The sequence below is a fragment of the Botryllus schlosseri genome, chromosome 12, assembly GCF_051294905.1.
Source record: "Botryllus schlosseri isolate E-star chromosome 12, Bs_hap1, whole genome shotgun sequence".
Lineage (NCBI taxonomy): Eukaryota > Metazoa > Chordata > Ascidiacea > Stolidobranchia > Styelidae > Botryllus > Botryllus schlosseri.
Window position 1 is genome coordinate 15,190,240 of NC_137247.1, and position 18,921 is coordinate 15,209,160.

General features: G+C 39.6%; 1 protein-coding gene across 2 annotated transcripts in view; it reads right to left on the reverse strand.

Moving 5' to 3' along the window:
- The window catches only part of LOC145452109 (unconventional myosin-VI-like), a 32,471-nt gene that overhangs the window by 8,184 nt on the left and 5,366 nt on the right, over positions 1-18,921 (reverse strand). Inside the window, exons 1-19 of one of the 2 annotated variants that reach the window (XM_080330325.1) lie at positions 17,169-18,561; positions 13,035-13,132; positions 12,807-12,971; positions 11,434-11,514; positions 11,194-11,374; positions 9,960-10,095; positions 8,938-9,095; positions 7,889-8,053; positions 6,905-7,032; positions 6,509-6,604; positions 6,118-6,276; positions 5,290-5,422; positions 4,715-4,845; positions 4,578-4,655; positions 4,225-4,354; positions 4,072-4,162; positions 2,793-2,946; positions 2,361-2,492; positions 900-1,009 (exon numbers count right to left, since the gene is read on the reverse strand). In XM_080330325.1, the coding sequence (XP_080186451.1) occupies positions 900-1,009; positions 2,361-2,492; positions 2,793-2,946; positions 4,072-4,162; positions 4,225-4,354; positions 4,578-4,655; positions 4,715-4,845; positions 5,290-5,422; positions 6,118-6,276; positions 6,509-6,604; positions 6,905-7,032; positions 7,889-8,053; positions 8,938-9,095; positions 9,960-10,095; positions 11,194-11,374; positions 11,434-11,514; positions 12,807-12,971; positions 13,035-13,132; positions 17,169-17,304 (2,462 nt within the window). In that variant the 5' untranslated portion in view covers positions 17,305-18,561. Of the gene's footprint in view, positions 1-899; positions 1,010-2,360; positions 2,493-2,792; positions 2,947-4,071; positions 4,163-4,224; positions 4,355-4,577; positions 4,656-4,714; positions 4,846-5,289; positions 5,423-6,117; positions 6,277-6,508; positions 6,605-6,904; positions 7,033-7,888; positions 8,054-8,937; positions 9,096-9,959; positions 10,096-11,193; positions 11,375-11,433; positions 11,515-12,806; positions 12,972-13,034; positions 13,133-17,168; positions 18,562-18,921 lie in introns of those variants that run through there. The other variant, XM_080330324.1, reaches the window with a different exon arrangement.

Here is an 18,921-nt window from a genome sequence, read left to right on the forward strand (position 1 = left end):
GATCGTACTGTTTTAAGATTCCATTCAATAACTCGACTGCATGGTTTGATATTAATGAGTGCAGGGCCGATACTAAAACGTCATGCGAATAGTTTAACTCTGTGCACGTATACCAGCGGTGAAGTGCGTTTTCGTGCGACGATGATGTCATCTATATGAAACAAATATGACGTCACAAGACTTCGCCACCTCGTAAAAAAATAAAAGTCGGCGCCTATGGTTGATATACAATGTTCTTTCCAATTCTGTACTATTTACTGAAGATTACCCCTGACGAGTGTCAGCAGGAAATATTCGGGTTCATTTCAATATGAATATACTATTCAATTGTACATTGAAGTTCTGTACCTCCAAGAAGCTCTTCAATTTATGATTTTCGTGTAACTTTTCTGAATCAATTTTCAGCCATCACCGGATATATACTTGGATTGCAATATGATACTAAGTAAATATAGGATAAGAACGTGATAAGAGCCTGATTACGTGAATTTCCAAAATGACATAGGGGGCACAAAGGAATGTTATACCAGCAACGTTTCAAAAATGGGAGCAGCGCAACACAATGACTGCAACAATGGTCAATTGCGTTGAGAGATAGTTCGGCACAATGCCGATTTTCAGACGTTGAGGGCTAATTTGGTGTGGTTCTATTTCCCTGACCCAAATTTGATTTTAATTTTCGGAATCACCGTTACACTGGATTTCAATCGAGACCAGTTTTATCAACTTTTAGCGCTCCGATCGTCATCAATACGACTACCAATAATGCAGCTTTTAGATTGCCCAGAAGTAATGAACACTGCTTCCTCAAGCATGACGATTGAGTCATGTATCTATAGTAAGAGACACTGCACAGTATTGTTATAAGACACACACACACACACAAAAAAAGCGCTTACTCCTTTCGGATTCGCTCCTCTTCCTCTTTCTTCCTTCTCTCTTCTTCCTCTTTCTGCTTCCTCAGTCTCTCCTCCTCTTCTTTGCGCTTCCTCTCTCTTTCCATCTCTTCCTGTAAATGGCCAACGCCAAGTTAAGTGGCATCAACGCACGGAACTCGGTGTGGGCTACTGTCACTGTCCGGTTCGAATCTGGGGTTAGGCCGTTTTTCGACATTTGTCGCATTGACGTTTCAGCGTGATTGTCAGTGTTGCAGCTTTAGGGGGAGAACAGTGTCAGACAACATCTTTAGAATGAAAATCTGCAATTCTCCAGAACACAGTGGCAATTTGCCCCGGTTATAAGTATTTAACTGGTCAAAGTGACCCAAACCCACACAAACACTACTGTCAACTGCATAAACTGCAGAATGTAGAAAGTTATTTGAATTGTGACAAAATTGCTATGTAGAAGTTTAACGAATCTGAAGATACAGCCACCCGAGTATATAGTGAAAGTAGCCGAAACCTACTTCATTAGTATGGAAAAGTAGAACTTATTTCTTCTCAGGTCATCTATGAAATTCAGTGCCATGCCTGCGGTATTACGTGTGCGGGATATCACGTCAAGTTTAGAGCGATTACTTAAATCGATGACTCTCGTCGCATGCTTAGTTTCGATTTGCGCCTGATATGGACGGAAATTTTGATATGCCGACGGCATCATCAGATTTTATCGATGAGGCAAGGGAGCTATTATCCAAATTAGATCGGCTAGTCATGGCCTTACTGGAAAAATACAGATCCAAATTTACTAGGCCGCCGCTTCATACCTGGATACTAAATGATTAATAAATATTATCAAATTCGACTGAAAAAGATGTTTTGACAGAGGTATTTGGAAACATATATTATAAGTAGGGCAAGTTTTTGCAATTTTACACCTTCTGGCAGCTTCCTAAGTACTCAGAATTTATGTGGTATCATGTTTCAAGCTGTCAGTAGGAATTTTATACTGCAATTTTTGCAACTTTCTCTCTTTCATGTAACCTTTTATTGCAACTTTTATAAAGTGTTGCGCGAAATGTAAAGGAATGATTTTAAAAAAGCATGCTATAAAACTGTTTCTAGTATGGTTTCATTCTCTTAGATTTGCATAACAATGAGCTATGTCATGGATTAGCTGCATCTCAATGTTATCTATGCAGCTGCAGTTGGCTTGCAATAGTTATGGGAGTATGTTCGCGTTTTCATTTGCCATGTTCGAGTGAAGACTGAAGAGATATTGTTGAGCAATAATGCTTCCGTGACTGATTCAATGTGGCTAGAGTGCTAGTTGTCAGTTGGGGCACTTGTTTTCATTGTGGATTGTTGATTGTGCATAAATGCAACTTTTGTTAGAATGAAGTGCAACTTTTCACGATTTTAGTGCAACAAAAACTTGCCATAATTATATGACATAAAAATGAGAACATATAAACGCACTCTGATTTTGCGCTGCCTTTCTTCCTCCGCCTGTTTGAGTTGATGCTCCCTGATGCTCTTCACGACAGAATCCTCTTGCTTACGCAATTGCTCGTATCTCTGTCTCATCTTGGAAGGGACGATGACTTTGTTCTGCAAGTAGAAAACAAACAAGCTGCAGTGATTTCGGGCTATATATACATCCGCACTGCTCACAACAGCATCCGTACTCTACTTTCAGCATATTAGTAAGGGTGGACACGATTGAGTATAAATTATATGACCCTGTCCACAAACTTATCTCGTCTTCTTGATTATATACACGCTCGGTTGCCCGGCTCTTGTCTAGCTTTGTGGCGTAGTAATTTTGCCCAGTCTTATTTATTACGAACACTATTTCTAATATTAGACCAAAGTTTCATTGGGAAATATCGCGGTAAATCTAAAATCTACCTTGATATCATTCAGGTGCGATCTAATGTCCTTTTCATGCGAGTCCACCGCGGCTACCATCGCTGCCTTCGCCGCTTCCTTTAGCTCGTCGCACATTTTGCGCATCTTAGGCAGCTGTGTGAGCAGCGGCACCGTCATCCGCATAGCTTCGATTCTACGTGTCAGGAAAATGGATGAAAAAAACTCGAACGTTGTCGGGGAAAGACACAAATCAGGGATGGCCTGGCACGAAAGTGCACTCAGCAAGAACCAATAGGCCAGATCCGATTTCAGTGAAATGACATCACATATCATAACAAACAATGGATCTAATCTCTGGGTGTAAATAGGCTCTTATGAGAAGAGGATCGAATTAGGTTTGAAAAAATGGGTCTCTTGTGTCAACCTTCAGGAAGTGTAATGGTTCTATCCCCGGCCGGCTCAAGTCAGACTCTTGATTATAAAACTGGTAGCCACTAGGCCAGTGATTCCTAAACTGTGTGCCACATCACATTAGTGTGCTGCGGCAAATTCTCAGGTGTGCCGCAAATCTTTTGTAATTTTGAAAAAAACTTCATAAATTTTACAAATGATGCATGAATGCTAGCATATGTGTGACTTGTCACATCAGAGTTAGGCAGCTCAGTGTGGAAGAAAGTGTTTAGTTCACTTCACGCTCCTAATTATCAACTCGTAAACAAACAATTACATAGCAAAATGTTAGCGGGTGTGAGGTCTGGACTTCAACCTACAACACAATATGGCATCTCCATGTGAATATAGTTGTTTTTGTTTCGACTGTGGTGAAAAGCTGTGCACGCGCGAGACTGCTTGGAATTGACGACAAAATGCAGGTACGTTGGTCAACAATGCAACCTCATTCCAGTAGCATATAATTTCCTATAAATATAGATGGCCATCGGATTCCCACATAATTCTTTTTCAAACAGCACATTTCTTGAAAGTGTGCTGTGAGGGTTTTTGATTTTTCTAGTAAGCGAAAAAGTTTTGGGACCACTGCGCTAGGCACTCAGCACTGCAAGATAGTGTGGAGAGAATAAATGGCGGCAATGACACAATCACCATCTCCTAACAGTTAATTTGAAGAGGTACCGAGCTTGAATATACAATTAAATAATGCATTCAAAATTGCATTCGTATATCCAAGAGTCGGGGATTGGACACAAACCCGGATTCTGACAAGACGAGAAATTAATTTAGGATCGAAATTTTGAACTCCGAGTCGAACAAATATCAGCTTTGCCACTCTCGGCATTTTCAGACAAGTCATAATAATTACCGAGGCCTGTGCTTTTTCCGCGCGATTGCGCCGCGAACGTGTTTCTGTATCAAGACGTAGTTGAATCGCAGCCACGCGATCTTTTTCGCGCCTGGCCAAAAGAACGGAACGATAAACCTCATAGCGGCTTGCGAAAAACCGATCGCAACATACACTTGACGACGGAAAGGGCGCACCACTGCACCTTCCTCCATCGGGCGCACAGAAGCCACTTTTGTACTTTCTGAATGAGCTGCTTCAAATGTTCGGGGTCGGCATGCATCAGTTGATCGAATTCCGCAAACTGAAGTAGGAATTTAATATGATTGAAAATGCTAGACATACTTGCATATGATTACAACATAGGTGTGCATCTAGAGGTGGTCAGTAACGATGTACTTTTTGGAGTACTCAAATAGATTCTGTCTAAGTAGATATATACTGTGGTACTTTTGCATCTACACAAGCAGCATCACTGATTACCTTATCCACCTCAGGGTGTAATCGGGAATAGATACACAACTAACCTTTCCGGGTCGGAAAAACACTTTCGTCATCCCAAATTTGAAATCGACGTCATTGAGACCGAGAGCTTTGAACAGCGCCTAATAACGAAAGCAGCAACGCATCGTATAAGCGAACTGCAACATCCCAAGCCACATACCTTGCAAAAGAGCCTGGGATCGAGCCTCTTCAAATGCTCAGGCATGAACTTTTTGTACATATTATAAAGATCGGAAAATTGGGCCCTGGACGGATAACCGCCCTGCATCAAATCCAAGACGGACACCATCCCTGAAACATGACACAGAAATTAATTTGAATCGTCCGTGTGCAAATGTGCATACTTTTTGGTAGTCGTGATATCATAAGATGAAATATTATCGAAGTATTTTATGATGTTGTACAAATATCAAGAAAACTCCTTCAACAATTGGTGACAATCTACCAAAATGGCAATATGGATTCAGGTGCTTTGTGTTTGTTAAGGAATTTGACCTAATTATCAGCTTTCTGTCATAGCCAAGCGACATATTGCACGAGATATTCATGACATATTGATGGTCCAATTATATAGCCTAATGGCGTTGTTTAACCAACTGAGAAGCCTGAAAGCAAATATTGATCAATATTACATCAATACTACACGACAAACAAGTGATACCAAAGTGAACATTTTGTTCATCGAACAGACTATCGACTAACACACACGGAAAACGTAGATGGCAGTTGAAATACCTGCACACTGGAGCTGACTGAGAATCTGAGGACCTTCGAAGAGATCGCTGCTCATTTGCAAATTGGGCTTGATGCAACGAATGAAATTGGAGCCTGTGGTGTTTAGCTTCTCCAAGAGCTGCCCGAGTTGTTTCTGTTGATAATGTGGAAGATATTACAGACGCCCAAACAAAGGAGGGAAGGCATAAACAACCATTGACAAGATTGGTAAAAATTTCTTAACATTTGTGGGTCACAGTTGACACACCCTTTATTAAGGCTTTTCTGACGAAAAATATGACATGACCAATTAAAAAATAAATGCCAGTCCATAAAATACCGTTTCTATGGAAAAAATAAAAGGATTGTGATTAACACGCCGTTATCAAGTCAAATTTCTGGAACCTCTGCTTGTGAAAACAAAAAATATGATTCACTTGATTTGGGAATAATTGCATATTGACAAAAAAACAATGCTATGTAAAATATTCGCTGGTCATAATCGACAGATTGATTTTCATGGCAAATTTCAGGATCATCAGGTTTGTGACAAAGAATAAAATTCACTGATTCGGGATAATGTTTTTGTGAAAATACTTTCCGGAAGGGTTGTTACTGAAGCCGTTTCAGTCACATAGCAAGTAAATTAGCAAATTTGCACTTAATTCAATACATTTAAGAAGTTATGACCGATCAGTCTCAAGACATTCAGTTTTCATATTTTCAGAACCTGCACTGGAGTACTGGAATTTGAGATAAAACTATAAAAAGACAACGACATCCATGTATTTTGCCAAACATTTCCGAAAGGAAAAAGAATAGAAGAAATAAACGAGTCGTGAAAAATACCTTGAACTTATTCCCGACGCTTACAAACGACAGCTTGCCCTTCGTGGCCTGGACCTTGTCCAAAGGAAATAAACTCCTCACAAACTCGTCTTTGCTGCTCGAAATCAAGGTCTCCAGAGAGTTGTGGAGGGCGTCATTGTTTTTCTCAACGAAGCGAGCCTGGAACAAGTGTAAAAAATGCGACACCTCATCGTAAATAAGTTACATAAGTCCTAGTCATGGTTGAAAACTGTTTCCCCATAAAAATTAGCTTACTGATGAAAAACACCACATAATCTGATCTGATTACAGATTCATTGCACGATTGCAAGAGACAAAGGCCATCCTAAATCTAAAAACTCATATCAAAGCGCAATAATACTCAATTGATTAGGGTACAAAACGCACTTACAGTTTGGTAGCAGACAGCACCAGCAAAGTGTCTGATCAAAAAACCCTCTTCGTCTCTGTAGCTACGATGGATTACCAGTGGCGATTTGCGAGGTATCTGAAAAGCAAAATAGTAATCAACATATGTATGCTCCCTCTTCTCGTTGATATTTCACATTAAAAAATCAAAGATCTGTGCCCAATTATGCCTTTGAGCCTTCAGATAAATTTCAATTATTTGATATGAAGTATACTACACTTGACTATGTGGTGTGTTTTGAACGATGGTCAGCTTCCTTTCATGTGTAGGCTACATACATATATATATATATATGGTATCCAAGTGCTCAAGGCCACTATACCTAGATTACCATTGACTACGCAGAAAAAATGCAATTGATACACTCCAAACACGCACCGATATTCTAAAATGATTCTTGTGCTTCTGATGAACGACTGCCGTAAAGTGACTATCGGACGGACGAGGCAGCTTGCTCTCTTCGTCCAAAATGTCGAGGATGCCGATTTTCGGAGACTCGACCAGATCTGAAAGCAATCGCCTGGGTAACGAAACACGTTCACCGCGTGCATGATCGAGCGTTAAAGAAGGAAACACCTATTAACATCTGGCTAATTCAATAACAAGCAATCGAAAACTGAAAATTCCCTCATGCTCGAGTGAATATCAAGTAATCTACATAGAGGAATAAACTCCCATCAAAAAGATTAGCCTGAAGTGACTAATGAGATTGTTGAAGAAAGCTGATTAAGTCTGTGGAATTAACTGGGCATCAGAATTACCAGAGTCCCACTGAGATCATAATTTTGAGCGGCTTGGCTATGGTAGTTAAAATTACCAGAGTCTCATTGAAATCATAACCTTGAGCCGCTATGGGTAATGTCACGCATAAAAGACAATAAAGCCAACATTTACCATGGACATCAAAATGGGAGGTATTTCAACCAGGACTTCTAATTAGGGACAGTGATTAGTGATTTGATTAGTGAATTTGTCATTAGTCTTGAACCCATATTATATAACCATCCTTGGTCAGCATAAATCTAACTGCATGGTTTCTAAACCACGGAGAGATAGTAGTCAAAGCACTCAAGGGAAAGAGGTCAATGACGATACAATGAGCACAGCAGATGGAAATCACTCCCTTCCACATACAAACTAATAACAGCCTCAGCGGGGAATTTCGTGCAGCTGTGCACAGTCGGTTCTCACTAATTGGCGGCACAGATCATACAAATTAGTGAATTACAAATGGGTAGCAAAATATTTGAGAGATAATCGGCAATGGGAAGGGTTTCAACCCCAAATCCCTTCCTCTGGCCACCAGGTAAGGCAAATGATATCGCCTATTTTTGTTAAATTCTACTAACATTTCTGCCTTACCGATGCAGTCTTGATTGTCGCTGTACGTCACACCGTGCACGCCCAATCCCTCTTTGGCATAGAGTTCTTGCTCATCGTGTAGGACTCTCATGTTGAAAAATTGTTGCAGCTTCTCGTTACAGTAGTTGATACAGAACTGCTCGAAGCTGTTCACTTCGAAATACTCTGCGAGAATACGTAACGGCTTGCTTCGATCGCACTGAGTATATTTTCCAAACGGGCGTCAAGGGATCGAATACAAATCTTCCAGCGGACAAATTATCATCAAATTTTGTAACCGGCAAAAATTTCAGTACTCTATCAAGACGTATGATCACAAGTGCTGAAATGGTCAATAACAAAGTACTCAACTGCATTTTGCTTACTTATTCTGTTTTTTGCTTACATTGACTACTTCCAGTTGCACTTTTACAGTCTTTTGGGCAAAACTTCTGCCTTGTAACAGTTTAGTTTGAATTTTGCAAAGTAGATAGTGGTTCTAACGAGCTTGCATTATGTGCGATTCAAATTTTCATAAAAACTGATATAATATCTACATTAAGTGAATATTTATTTTGAAAAGTACACCTACTTGTCACGGCTTTAATCAGTGTCTATTACTCAGGAATAGCCTATACATCTTCCAATTTTGAAAGGCAAATTGACTTTTAAAAGCTAGTTAACTATAAATTTATGTCGAGTAACAACTCTGACTAGTTTGACCACATTCGGGTATTAGTATCATAGACACGGAGGACTGGTCTGCTATCAGACACGGAAGCTTTTGCGCTCAAACCAGGTATGTGCAGGATAAGAACCTTCATACAGATAGGATATGATGTCATCAGCGATTCTATAACATCTGTTATTATTTTACTCATAGCAAGTCAACGTCAGAGAATTTGAACTAAACATGAGATCATTCTCAAACTACATCGTGACTTGCCCACCATTCCACCACAAGGCCATTGATTGATTGATTGATTGATTGATGTCTGAATGGACATTTAACAAAGTTCGAACTATTAAAAAATACGACACTGTCAATACGCAAACAGTAGATATATTACCAAAGCCAGCAATGTCCAAGACTCCAATGTAGCATTGCGACGATTGAAACGGAAAGCACTGATTGATTCTGTGCACGATACGGTCAAAAAGATGTGAGTATATGGACTTGGCGAGGGCCTCTCTCGCGCTTGACGCTTGATCTTCCTTTAGTGGCACCCTAAAAGCAAAGGACACATTACATCTTGCTTTCCCGTTATGTGGAGTCAAGTGTATAATTTTTACACTTCAAAGATAGCTCGAATCATAACTGTCTAATTAGCCTTGTACGGAACCAAATATAGTTTTTAGCCGTTTTGGACTTTTTCACCTGAGTAAGATATCTACCATAGTCGATGTTATGAGAGAAGGAAAGAATCCCGAGTAATGCGGATGGATGTGCTATTCGACAAAATGTATGGATCTCTTCAGCCCGAGTTGTAATGGGGCCGGTGTGCCATTTTTGACAGATATCAGCATAGTCCGACAGGTTCGTAGCGAGGATGTCAGCAACTTGGTAATCTACTTTTATGGAATACTCAAGCATCTCTAGTGTGTTTAGTTCGCTGGCAATACTTACGGAAGGATTTTGGTATTGCGCCGCTTCCATTTCAACTTTAGTACGGTAGCTGTTTTGGCCTACTCAGTTTTCGGATAGATCCACATCGTCATAACGAGGTAAATCATCATAACAATCGGCCGCTGTATCACAGTGACCACAGATAGTTTTGAAATTGCACTTGTACTTAAAGGTATCGATGATTCTGCCTCGGGGGATGCACCTTTTAAATTTACAAAGCTTGTGACATCTCCTCTTAATCTTCGTTGTCAATCTACTTTTCAATACTTTTCAATCCTGTGTTTCACAATTCTACTCGAGGTTGTTTGACTTATTTTGGAAGTCATTGCTCCTTCTTATATTGGAGTACAAATTCACGCCCTCACTTCCATGGCCTCTGGATTGAGGTTAGTTTGCGTCGCTAACATTAACCTTCACTTCGCGTTCACTATAATGGCAACATAGCTGAAATTTGCATAATCTCACTTGATTGAGTTAGCTTCCCCTGCAGAAGTCATGGATCGCGTGGTCAATGCCTCGGTCAAATCATTGCAATCGAGACCCAGCAGTTTGGCGGTGACTTTAATCGATTCTTCGCTACTGTCTGAAGTCATGCAGCCACCTAGGAATAAAAAGCCCCAATTTATACATCTCATTCAGGTCGGTAATGCGTTTTACCACAAGGACAAGACATTACAGTACTAGCCTTCACATAATGAGGCGACCTAATTCTGGCTACTTAAGTTTGAATGCATCATTTGTCCGAACCTCGTCTGATTGAACAGTATGTAAAACATGGCAGATAAAATTGAAAGTACACCTCTTTGTATTGAGATTGATGTTTACCATCAAGCACACATTAACCCGCTGGCACCGGCGGGTTTTTCCAAAAAATTTTGCTTCACTTTTCAGAACTGTAAAACACAACCTCAATGCGATGCAAAACCCACAAGTAATATATAGTTGAATTCAGAATTTAGATATGAGCAGGGCAACGTAGCGTGTATATAATCAAGAAAACGAGATATCCCTGTTGTAAAAACGGACAAGTTTTGGTGACTTCCTTATAGAGTCCACAATATAGTGCAAATGTGTACAATGTACAATTGTACATGCTGTTCACTGTGACAGAGATGTCTCAATACTATCAACACATGGTAGGGAGTTTCACCATAAACCAATACTATCAGTTTATCAGTTTTGATACTTGGAAAATAGGGCCAGGAACTGCTAGGACTGAAAATTACGATATTACGAATGTGAGCCATTCGATACCACCCGAGCATAGTTGAAAAGTGGGGTGAACAGGATTGAACTCAAAACTGAACAGTGAACGCAATGACTTGGACTCGGGTCACAACACTATGACTCAGACTCGACCCTCTACTTACTGACTTGGACTTGACTAGGAGGTGAATTGATAATGACTCGACTTGACTCCAGGCAAAAGTATAAAAGTGAGATTGACTTGTGACTCGGGACCTTGTGACTTGGTTACAACCCTGACACATATCATCGAACAATTCTACAGATGAAACTAATTTCTTGAGGGTCAAGTCCTTTTCACACTTCCAAGTACTGCTTCCACTTGATGTACGGTAGTTTCGACATGTTTTGGAAGCCAGTATCCTACTTCTTCTTCTACTTGGACCACCTCTGATAGGTAGAAGGACAAGTACAACAAGCCAACGATAATAAAACGACTTGCTCATTACAATACCTGAAGAGCCCCCACTGTCCTCAAATTTGATGTTTCCGAGATGCAGCACGCCGGCTACAACTTGAAAGAGCTGCAGTATCTCCGTCTGCGACAATCCGATGTCCTTCATCGAGCTTTCCATTCTGCCGTAATCGGCATAGTCGTCAAGCAAGGGATCGTTGAGACTTCCCTTTTTCTGATGCTAGAATCGAAATCACAAGTAGAATCGCGGCGTTTTTAGGCGCATCCACAATGGCATACCTCAGGCGTCAGCCTCGACTTCTCAACTTTCGAAGAACTCGATTTCGATAGGAAATACTGAGTGCAGCCTTGGGACAGATACTGAAAAAATGGATACCACCGTAATTTTCATGGGCGACAGTGACATAATCTCATCTGCCGTTGGTCAAATATTGACAAACATGCCGAGCATCTAAGATAGGCACTCCCGCAGGTAACATAATGATGACATGAAAAGCGGTCTGTGTTCGTTCACATGACATAACGCAAGCTGTCTCATTAGCAGACATTTTTAAACATCACCTTCGATCAAACGATGCTAGTTGTGATTGGATGATATTTCCCGGTTGTAAAAAAATCGGACAGTGCAAAACAATACTATGTAGTTATTACTGTGTAAATGCCGTTGCCTAACATTAATGCATACAATACAATACAATAATAGCATACAGAATGGATTAGACAAATCATGCTGATCCAACACTGTATGAGCATTAAGTTCAGATATTTCGGAGTTCAACTCAACCTTGGAGCATAACTTGCAATGCCACCAGGTCCGGTCACAGTAGAAGCGTCACATTTGTGAAAGTGATGCAAATTCATACTTATAACTGTGAATCAGGTAGACTGCTCCATCTGATATAGGTTAAAGGTTTTCCAGGATATGAACGAGCACTTGAGACAAAAATGCAATATGACGTCGGAAAAGTAATTCTGCGCCATCTGCCGACCACAATTAATATGGTTGCATTTGCCCGTGTCAGATTCAGAAAGCCCATCAGAGCCTAACTTTGGTATTGGAAGACTATAGAGAGGTTAAATACCGTAAGTTCATCATATCTATGGCAGTTACATTGAAAGAGAGGATTTAAGATTTTAGGAAAAGTGTAAAATATTTTATGATGTTCCATGCATATTGCATACGCTAGAACAGTGGTTCCCAACCTTTTTCGAACCATCGCCCTCTTTTCAAGCTTAACACCGATCATCGCCCCACAGATTTTGTGTACCGAAAAATGGGCATACAAACTGTAATCACCGGCGGGTTGACTAAAAAAAAAAAAGGTCATTTTTTTGCGCTCAGAGCTCAAAATAACGTTTTTCTCTACGCATTGCTAGATGGATGACTAAAAAAAAAAAAAATAAAGGTCAGCCGTTTTGGCGCGTCATCGCCCCCCTATCGCCCCCTTGGCTAATTTCGCCCCCTGTCGCCCCCTTTGTCCATTTTTGCCCCCCTATCGTCCCCTTCGTCATTTTCGCCCCCTGGACCGCCAAATCGCCCCCTGGGGGGCGATATCGCCCACGTTGGGAACCACTGCGCTAGAACGACCTCTGTGATACCTAAGCAAGTGGACTATGGATATGACTAGGTACGTTGAACGTTGAAAACTTACTCTAAACTTATCGGGCGACATCAGATGCAAATCCTTCTTCACGCTGTCCGGAGCACCACAGCATAACCGATAGAAGACATGGTAGTTTCTCTCCTTTGCGTTCTGCACTACGATACGAGACTTCTCGAGCAGATAGTGAGACACGAAACCGCCCACAACCTTGTTCTAAGCACGCAATTCAAGCATTGTAACGAGGCGCATCATCACAACGACATGTTCGAAGCATACTTTTTGGTTGAAATGAATTTCCACAAATTTGCCGAACCTGCTGCTGTTGTTATTCCGGACCGTTTTTGCGTTTCCGAAAGCCTCCAGTAACGGATTAGCTAAAACAAAGTATCCTTCGTTAAATCATGTTTACGATTGAGTCAGGATTCCACAGTGTGAGCGTACCGCATGCGATGCAGTTAATAGAAAACAAGGAAAACCCGCAACAATATGATAGTCAGAGGCCGGTCAATGACGAAATGCATCTGATTTTTGCATACTCAAATACTCTGCTAGCTTTGTTTTAGCTAGCTTCTACGCTAGATCTTTCGAAACCAATATATTGCTTATTTTGAGCACAAATTTGTGACACTTACTCAAAACCGAATTCATGAAACCCAGTGGGTGGAATTGTTTTAAACGTAACAGTGAAACATATTGTAAAAATACCATATTTGCAGCAATAGATTATGTGACATTCCGATTTTGTACAAAAGATGTGTTTTTATAAAATTTCAGAACATTTCATTTCTTCTAAAATACTTCTTTAATCTATCCAATTCGCAGTAATTTACATATACTGAACATTCTGTATAAATTTCGCCTAGAAGTGATTTCGATCTCGGAAATTAGCACTCCTGCTGCACAGTGTTGGGATGACTCGAGTCATGACTTGACTCGAGTCAACTTTTTCGCATGACTTGACTTGACTTGACTCGGCGCTTCAGAAATGCGGATTGACTCGTGACTCGGAGCAAAATTTACGAGTCAATTTCAACTCATCAAGTTAACGATGTCAAATAAATACCTGTATCTTGTTTATGCTCGGATTGTTCGAGATACGCCGGTGTGACTTGTGAGAGCAACCAGTCATTCACTGATTGTACGATTCACTGATCCTCCATTATTACATCACCAATAAATTGACCGCAAACGAAATGATCACAGCTTATACGTTGATGTACAAGCAGTAGATTAATCTAATAGCAACGTATCTCTGTTGCTTAGACGGCTCAGTGCTTACATTGCGCAGTGCTCACTGCTCACCTTAACCAACCCTTTTGTATGGCTTGAATAGAACGAATATAGTTTATGCGTTTATATTCTCACGGATGTGTAGCTGGGTAGTATTCGTATTCGATCTTCTATTTTGGCTCACGTTTTCTATTAGCCGTTCTACCAGGGATATCTAGTTCTTGATATCCCTCGGTTCTACGTGTGCGTGTGCTACACATGGCCTTTTCGCATGTATATTTATTATTCAACTTCATATTCGTATTTGATTCAATATAAAGGATTACTCAATCTGTCTTTCACACAGCTAGCCGAATGTAATGACTTTGAATCATCACTCATGCTACGAAAAAACAATTTGACTTGAATTGTGACTTGACTCGTGACTCGACTTGACTTGACTCGAGTCACCTCCAAAAATCGAGTGACTTGACTTGACTCGAGTCACCTTCGCAAATCGATTGACTTGACTTGACTTGACTCGAGTCAAAATGTGCAATGACTCGAGATGACTCGTGACTCGAAGGTAGTGACTTGATCCCAACACTGCTGCTGCAGTTGAAGTTTACAACGTTTCTCATTCAACCGAGAGTAACACCAGACGTCTCAACTCCTGATCATAGCACATAAATAAATTACTGTTTGATAATACACCATAACAGATCGCATACAAAACTTACAGCTGTAACAATTGGAAACAGAACAATAGCCTTCATCAAAGGTTGGCTGTTACTGGTTTGACAAAACGAAGAAAGCCAGATTTCAAACAGTTAGTAACATGATTCAGTTGCATATGTGAGCAGAAGGGGGGTTAACAGATTTTTACCCTGCAAAATGTGAACATAGGATGCACTGCATTATCAAATCATCCACAAAAAATAATAAACATGTCACTTTTCGGTCCAGTGAAGTACTATGATAAAAAAGAATGGTGTAAGTTGGATTCCTTGATATTCCTTTTGATTTGCAGAAAAACATAAAAGGAATGAGCCTATAATGGTAATAAGAACAGCAGTAAACAAAGCCAACGCCTGTAATAATGCAGCCTCATGTTAGAATCGTAGCTTAAATACTGAAGGTAAAGACGGTGGGCTCTCGGTGCGGAAATCTATCATATCTGCATGTTTTATCTTAGGATGATTTGACACAATTGGTGGATTACAGCAATATAGACATGGCGTGATGATTGGTTTCGTGACATGACAGTGTTAGGTGAAACTCATAGACACTACCAAAAAGCTTTACAAGGGTATTTCTGCACCTTCTTTGTCCAGCTGCATACGCACATCATGAACTCATGGTACGCATATGCACAGATCGTGTGTATATGTAACAACGTAACATGGGTCGGTATATATGCCACAAAAACATACATAACGTCTTATTCCTATCATACTCAAGTCTATGTTTGACGCTTTAATGCTGCATATCGTGTATTTTTGAACATACCACTGAACAAAATGTACCAGGTTTGGGTGAAGCTACAAAACAATCCACTATTAATTTGCACAATGTTGGATAGACTTGACCCAATATATCGGGAACTAATATTATTACTGTTGTGAGAATGAGAGATAAATGGTGTTTTTAATTAACTGACAAGCATAACCAAAACCATAATTTGCAACAATGAGTAGCTGGACTTCATTTTGATATACTTATGATTCACGATATTCAATATAGTGATCTAATCACATGGCATAAAACTCGATCACTATTTCTATATTTGGGATGGAAATGTAAATATAGCGTATTCTTCAATACACACTGATTCAATCATGAAGTCTAAGCATAAAATTAATAGCAACATCAGCAAAATCCCTTCGGTTTCTATAGGTTGAGCTAACAATATTTTTATATTTCAAACAACACCTTCCAGGTATTGAATAATGAATATGGATCCAAAGAATCAATCAATTCACAAATACAGTCATGAAACCCAAGGGAATATTCGACCATAATTGTACCAATAAAACCCACTTTCAACAATTTGTCACTGATATTGACATGATTCCAATATCATGACAATAATGAGCTTACAAAGAGTGAACTCATACAGGAAGGCAATATGCAAGTAAGAAGGAAAACTTGAGGTATCGTATAGTAGTAACTGTTTCAACTTCGCTGTAATGAAAGCACATCCACATTTCCATAGTCCGCCCTGCGGAATCAGATTAACAGTGATGCATTTGCAGCTAAGCCTTAATAAATATGGGACCTTAATTAAGTCATAGGATTTCTGCTGATTCCTCCCGCTTATGTCATCATATCTAATGAAAAGTTTCTCAAAATAGTCATCTCCATCACATGCCATGGTGTGTTGAGCTAAAAGCATGGAATTGGTTAAATAGTCTCATCTTAAAATTGCATACTATGCAGATACTGTGAGACTAGAATGCTGCCAAAACAATCATATCAACTGACTTCACAGGCTGATGCAGATTGTGGTACTTCCAACTTATGATGGGACTGCAACACAGTAGAAGGCTCTATATTGAAACTCCTGATGAAATCAAACTGATAATTGAACAGCTAGGCTAATATGTGTTAGAAAGCAGATGTTAGAAAGGCAAGATGCCAGCAAACACTTGTGACTTTTGAAAATGATGATTCCCATCATACCTATCACGTCCATCACGAAAAAGAGCTGTATGTGACAGTAGTTTGCACATCACTTTCCAGTCCCCCTAATACAGCAGCCACTTTTAACTTGTAATACCAGTTTACGCAGTGCAGTTGACAGCTGTGGATATTATCTTATTCCACTGTGGTATAACTAGCCAATAAAATTAAGATAACGACTTGCAAAAAAACACATTCATTAGATTACATACGCAAGTTGGGTCAATCAAACATTCAAACATTTCAACTAATGTATCAAACAACAAGTTATCCAGATATAATATGAGCCAAAGACAGGAGCTGAAAAAACAAAGCCAAGAAAATAACATTGTTAACAAAGTCCTTTGTTGGTAAATTGAACCATTGAAAATAACAATCCAGTTAGAACGAAGTCAGCAAACTCTCTCGAATATATTCCCAATGCAAATAAATACACTTTAATGAGGCCATGCGAACTTAGCCATGCAGTAACTTTGAAATTTCTCAGAAATATGATAGCATGCAGCAACACCGATATACCTATTGGGGACACTGCCAGTAAGTGATAAGGCTGCTTCAATCGGTATCTGGAAAGGAATCGGGATGATATTGCAACATACTTCAAATCGAGTATTGCTGAAGCTGAAGACGGTACAACATACTGCACTGTCAGCATTAACCATTCCTGCTCAGGCAAGTGAAAAACACCCCCTGTATGATGTATGAATTACACAGCCTAACCTTTTCCCGGTCACACTGTCAAACAGTAAAATTACTACGCTGTTGAAGCACAAATGTCATTAAGACTCTGAAGCATAGGGCCAAAAATAGCATGTCCATGTTATGAACCAAGCTAAGATATGATGAATGATGTGATCACCTTAGCAGATGTAGCCATCATATCCCTTAGCAAAGCACATCACCCCTCATCATTGAAATATAAGACTATACAAGTCATTAATTACACAGGTCGGCCTACTACTGAATTCAAATAATTTTAATAATTACAAATAAGTGACATTGTCACATTGAATAAAGCAATACATATCAGCCATTTAGATAATATCATTCTGTAAGGCTGAAATATGCCTAAACAGTTGAACTATAAGTTTGTGTTTCAAATCAGTAACAAAGATTAGTCAACAGTATTACCAGTATGCTTACTTCAAGATCAAATTTCACGCAATTATTGTTTATGAGAAACATTTTTTCATGTTACCTTACCTGTGGCGTGTGACCAGTCTACTTAACTTGTGCAGATGTTTGTTTTTCAGTTTTACATGTGATGGAGTCATGTAGGCAATTATGGGAGTTGCCAAACCCAGGGAAAACAAAAATAGAGAAAGTCATAGGAAACAACATACAAGGGGCATGATAAAAGTCTTTGCAAGCTTGTATCAATGCCTCAAACGTAAGCAAATCAAAAATACTGCCCTAAGAGAAGGCAGCGACTTAGGCCAGATGCCTTATGAATAGTGATGGAATAACGTAGAACTATGGTGAAGGGAAGAAACTGGTTGAAATTCAAGAGGTCACTTCAAACAAATTTTAATTATGATGCATTTTCCGTATTGATCCACTTTAACACACCTGTCAACATCATTATGACGGTATTTTGACACAGGTAGCCTAACCCTAAATCAACCGTTATGATTTATGATGCTACGATGCTATGGAATTGGAAGAACTGGGACAGTAGAAATTATAGGCTAGTTCACAAAAATGAACCTTCAACTCTTCAGCCATCAATATAAAATGTACAAAGCCGTCAATCATCTGGTGGATTTATTTCTGATATTCAATTTCCAAATTACAAAATTTTAAGCATAATGTGACAGGAATCCTACTTCGCACCAGCCCAACAGAAATACCTAACTGCGTCACTTCAACAAGCATTATACACGTTTAATGCAGCACAAGAGCAAGCAATAATTGTCTTCCATTCACATGTCAATACCATACCAATTACACGGGGATACACATACAATGTCCACGACTGCAATTAGATAGTTTTATCGAGGTATCCTACTCCCCTCAAACTTGGCATGATGGGACAGTTTTAATTGTTGAAAACCATTAAAAACTTAATAACCTTACTTTCCAGTAGGCTATTTAACAAAACCTTATCTAAGTCTAGATAGTGTTTAGCCTAACCTTTGACATATTTTCTAGTACCAATTCAACAGGTTTTTACATCAGAATGGCTTTCAAAGGCAGATCATTGTTACATCGTTTACTGATAATACAACCTCACACTCAATGACATTGATTCGTGTTCATTCAATGATAGAGC